We start from the raw sequence: 4,962 nt of genomic DNA on the forward strand, positions 1-4,962 counted from the left end.
TAGAAGATTTATAAAAAAAAAAAATGTAACTACTCCGTTTTTGTTTCTTGAAACAAAGGACTGGTTACAGATTGTTTTTTTGCCAATCAGCTGATCAATTAATTCACCTCTAAATTCAGTTTTAAACCAAACAAGTATTCCTACATCCCTGCTGTTCAGTTCCATTGATGCTGCGGTACTTTTCCTGGCCACAGGAGGGCCCCCCAACACCACATCTGAAACTTCAAAGTCAAGACCACTGACACAATCACTGTTATAAATCTCTGTTTATTAAAATATATCAAGCATTTTTCAAAAAAATAAAAATTAACACTCTCCAGTCCACACGGAGAAGAGCATTCTATCTGCTGAAAGGTCAAGCGGTGTCCAAAATCAGTTTTTTATTCTGTGTATTACGTAGGTGTGTATGCAGATTAAAGGGAATAACCAAATGATCTTTGAAAACCTAAAGCAATACTAAACCATTTCCAAAAAATAAAGATGTAAAGATGAAATGTGTGTAGATTGCTTTCATCCACAGTAGGAAAATAATCTGGTACCTCTGACACACTACACACTAGGAAAAGTGTTTTTCCCCTCTTAAAAAGTGGCTTATGTTGATAATGTGGACTTTTATTAATCTGACTGGGCAAAAACATATTAAAGGATGCCGTGGTGATGATTATCTCACAGACAGACAGAGGTTACAGGAGGCAAATTAAACACAGGAGAGAAATAATTTAATTGATCTGCTCTACTGGTGTATCACTCACTAAAGGGTGTTATTTTTGTATAGATTTAATTCTTTTTCACTCGTCGTTCATTAGGGGAAAGAAGACATTTCACTCTGTATTTTTTGTGCTTTCTTGTATTGTCATGCTATACTTTAAAAACCTCCTCTTTGTTCTTTTGTCCTACTTAGTCCTGGACGCAGTCTAGTCGGTTACCATGCACCCAGTAACAGATCTGAGCAAATTTCAGTGGAGTGATGCGCACGGCCACATTGTAATCCCGGTTCTCTCCATCTATCTCCAGCCACTGGTGTCCAGAGAAAATGCCGATGACCTTCCTTTCCCAGCGTTCTAAACTGTTGTCCCACACTCTTCCGTACACTCCAGAGCCGCTGGCTCCAGGTCGTGCGTCACAGTGCTGGTATATCAGGTCACTGGACTCTTCTTCCACAGGACAAAACCTGTACACCAGCTCCCCGGACCTGTCGCTGTCAAAGCCAGAGAAGTGGATGCGATTCCCTGCCAGGTCGAAGGAGGAGGGAGCCACAGAGAGGCGCATGAAGGGACGGCGGTGAGGCCAACGCAACTCCAGCAGAGCGTAATCAAAGTCCATGCTGACCTCCTGAGGGCCCTGGATCCAGCCTTTTGGCACACGGGTACGTTTCACCCTTACCCAGCGGACCAAAGGCTTCTTGGAAGAAGTGAGGCCAACTTGTGTGCCATTGATGGATGGAGGAATCAGGAATCCCACTCTGAGCTTTCGCGCCCCCTTGACATAATCCTTCCCATCATGAACACAGTGGGCAGCTGTGAGGACATGCTGCTGAGACACAAGAACGCCGGTGCAGCCGGTGGAGATCCGCACGGCTGTGGAGAAAGGGTAATCCAACAGGAAGTTGTCACCTTGGATGTTAAAACGGCCATCTGCTCCATATATCTGCCGCCTCACCCGTTTGTGCCTGGGCATCACTCTTGGTCCTCTCTTCTGTGAAGGGTGAGTGAAGTGATCGTCAAACTCTTCGTCGCCCTCCACATCTACAGTGGTGAGAGTGCGGGAGCCGTCAGCATACAGCGTCTCAAAAGCCAGTTTATCTGAGAGCTGCTCCTTCTGGGCCTCCTGCTCTCCTCTGTGGAAGCAGCTGGAGTTGCAGTGAGTGGTAAGGTCCAGCTGAGTCTGAGCGCTGAACCGGGAGCGGATGAGAGGCATCGGTGCGTGAGGAATGAGCGTGGGGACGTGGACAGCCGGAGGATGAAGAGGGTGCAAAACGGACAGTGTGAGAGGGAGGAGGAGCTGGAGGAGCAGGTGAGTCAGGAGGAGGGAGCTCTCGCGTGGCGTCATCATGGTGAAAGAAAACACTGCAACAAAACAGAAAATAATCACATATTGTGTGAAAAACAGCTTACAAACTTATTTTAAACTTGCATGAAGTAGTAGTTCAGTCCGTAAGGCGTTGGATTGGGAACTGGAGGGTCGCCGGTTCAAGTCCCTGTACGAACCAAAGTACGAAGTGTGGATTGGTAGCTGGAGAGATGCCAGTTCACCTCCTGGGCACGGCCAGGGTGTTCTTGAGCAAAGCACCAAACCCCCCCTCAACCGCTCAAGGCACCCGTTCAGCAGTTGCAGCCCACTCAGTCTGACATCTCTCCATTAGTGCATGTATAGGACCTGAGCATGCGTGTGTTTTCAGGCCTGTGTGTAGTGTGTAATAACAACACAGTATAAATTGTGATTTCCCCATAGGGGATCAATAAAGAGTATACATTATTATTATTTATATTATACTTTGTACGTTTGTTTCTGCAAGATTACAACCGTTAAAAACCTTCCCAAACAAGCAGTCTTACAAACACACAAACTCTATTCCCCAATAGATCTCAACTCTTTCACAGTTGATTGTTGATTGTAAATCCAAGCAGTGATTTGTGAGGTCAGCTTGCAAAATCTAATGTTGCAACGCACGCCTTAGTTTCATCCGGTGTGGCTAGGCAACAATGAAACTCTTGTTCCTATAACATAGATTAAAAGAAAAATAGGATTTCAGCATTTAAATGCCTGTTTGGTACAAAAGTTGCAAACAAATTCCAATGGAAGAAAAGAAAATTCAACTGAAAACTCAATTTAAGACGAAGCAAAGTGACCACAAACATATCTGAGATGCCAGAACGATGCAGAGTGGTCAACACTCTAAATGGAAAAAGAAATGAAGTGTGTGATTACTTCGGACATCATTTAAAAAAGACATCATGTTGTTTCCTTGACATGATGAACAAGACAGACATTTTGCACTATTGTTGGTCAGGAGGTTGCAGTAAAGACCCTCCCATTAAATATTTGTCTAGGCTCAGAGTTGAGAAGTTGTTTCCCATCAAATATTAACTACTTCACGGTGTATGTGGGGCTTTCAGGGCAGATTAGCAGCAACAAGGAGACACTTGATCCCTTCTAAACACTGTGGACCTGGAGGCACTCATGGCATTAAAAGAGCAGGTGTGTAAAAGTGAAAAGAAACAAGTCGAGGCACGGCAGGAAAACAGAGCATTATTCTTAACAAAGGGCAGGGTGGGGCCTGTCCACACACCTATGGGCTGTTTCCTATAACACTACTAAGAAGGCAGTTACAAAAAGGAGCTCCTATAAGCAGGGAAAGTACGAACTTTCTTCCATTTTTTCGTGTCAGATATTTCACAGCTGTGGCAGACAGGTAAAGAGGATCTTAAGTAGTAAATTGACTGTTGAAGAAGTGGTAATTTGACATAAACCTGTAGTACAAGTTGTACTACAAGTTTATGTCAAATTACCACTTCTTCACCTACAACTTATTAAAAGTGATATGTTTGTGACCACCATCCACCAGGATGTGGTAAAACAGATGTAATGTCAGTGATTTTGGGATGTAAAGCCTGTGTTTTCAGAGCTGGTTTTAGTGTTTTCATTTTTCAAGATATAAACCATGAACCACAGCTCCTTCTGAGGCTCAGTCTGATGGAAACCACAGGGAAGTGATCCAGAGGACATCCCTGTGCAAAACTGACAACATATTGTATAACTAAAGAGCATTGATTTTTGGGCGCCTGCAGTAAGGTGGAGTTTGGGGATTATGGTGCATCTTTAAAGTAGGGCAAAGAAATCTTTTCAGTTGTACTGCATATAAAAGGAGAACATACACAGTCGACTCTTTCACTAGAGTAACACCTTCAGTTATCCAAAACACTCCAGTTTGCAGGACTGGAGCCTGTAGAAGACACCCTGTTCCCTGTTCAGCACATGTGATATTGTAATATTGTCAGACATAACGTTTGCAGCAGAGTCAAATTAAGTTTTGCTCCCTCCTCAGTTTTATCTGGGAAGATGGTTGAAGGGATGTTTGGTACCAAGGAACAGTATTGAACCATCTGAAACCTTGTGCAGACATTCCTCCTATTTAATCTATTTAATCTTTGATCATTATTTCCCACAAAAATGTTGATTGAATAATCACCTTACATCTGGTTGCATAAGGATGTAACATCCTGACTTCATTTTATGGAAAGACCTATATGCAACAGTGGTGGTCCATCCCAAACTGGACATGAAGACATCCCAGTACAGACAGGGCAAGGAAAATGGGACCTTCTGACCATTCTAAATTAAATCAGTATATCTAATACATTACCTCCTGAGTAGAGATCGAGGGTCCGTGTTTACATCCCAAGTTTTCATCACCATCAAACGAGTCTCTGACGATCATTTCCCAGGTTTTCCCTCATCCTCTCCGGTGACAGGCAGGTATACGTCCTCCAGAAGGAAACTCTGGCTCGCTCTTTTACAGCGTCCACGAATAAAGCACCAGATGCCGGAGTCGCTCTGGATGTCCCAGCACCATCAGACCTTCTGAAACCTCCCCATTCAGACACAGAGGCACAAATAAAAGTATCTTGTCTGTAAAGAAGTGTTTACTCTCTCTGGAGCGTCCTGCCCGTCCTGCTCACGGTCCTAGCGCCCATTCTTCCTGTTGTGTGTGAGTGTGTGTGTGTGTGTGTGTGTGTGTGTGTGTGTGTGTGTGTGTGTGTGTGTTGTTTGTGTGTGTGTGGTGTGTCGGCGGGGGGGGCAGTTAGGTACTGTTCAGCTACCAATCTCCAGTTACAGTTTACTCTCATATCATATACATTTTTACATTTATAACGTGGAAAAATAAGTGGAAAAATTTCGTTTACAACAGACAGAGAGATATTTATGAAAATAATGTTTGTACATAAATAAGCTAACAGGCTA

At 43.7% G+C, this 4,962-nt stretch overlaps 1 protein-coding gene across 3 annotated transcripts; it reads right to left on the reverse strand.

Annotated features, from left to right (window-relative positions):
• Positions 1–267: 267 nt before the first annotated feature.
• Positions 268–4,698, reverse strand: prss23 (serine protease 23). 3 transcript variants are annotated; one of them, XM_032527264.1, is made up of 2 exons: positions 4,414–4,698; positions 268–2,066 (listed from the first exon to the last, which is right to left on the reverse strand). In XM_032527264.1, the coding sequence occupies exons 1-2, from the start codon at positions 4,436–4,438 to the stop codon at positions 898–900; spliced, it is 1,194 nt and encodes a 397-aa protein (XP_032383155.1). In that variant the 5' UTR covers positions 4,439–4,698; the 3' UTR covers positions 268–897. The 3 variants fall into 3 exon arrangements, with proteins under 3 accessions (XP_032383155.1, XP_032383157.1, XP_032383156.1); XM_032527266.1 differs by having other exon boundaries at positions 269–2,066; positions 4,367–4,696; XM_032527265.1 differs by having other exon boundaries at positions 270–2,066; positions 4,364–4,696.
• Positions 4,699–4,962: the final 264 nt, after the last annotated feature.

This window comes from Etheostoma spectabile, chromosome 10 (assembly GCF_008692095.1).
Source record: "Etheostoma spectabile isolate EspeVRDwgs_2016 chromosome 10, UIUC_Espe_1.0, whole genome shotgun sequence".
Lineage (NCBI taxonomy): Eukaryota > Metazoa > Chordata > Actinopteri > Perciformes > Percidae > Etheostoma > Etheostoma spectabile.

Excerpts from the sequence above, each read along its gene's own strand:
- prss23 (XM_032527264.1), bottom strand. The coding sequence starts at position 4,438 with ATGATCGTCAGAGACTCGTTTGATG. Across the intron at positions 2,067-4,413 it reads CGTCAGAGACTCGTTTGATG|TGTTTTCTTTCACCATGATG; the intron begins GTGATGAAAACT and ends GTTTTGTTGCAG.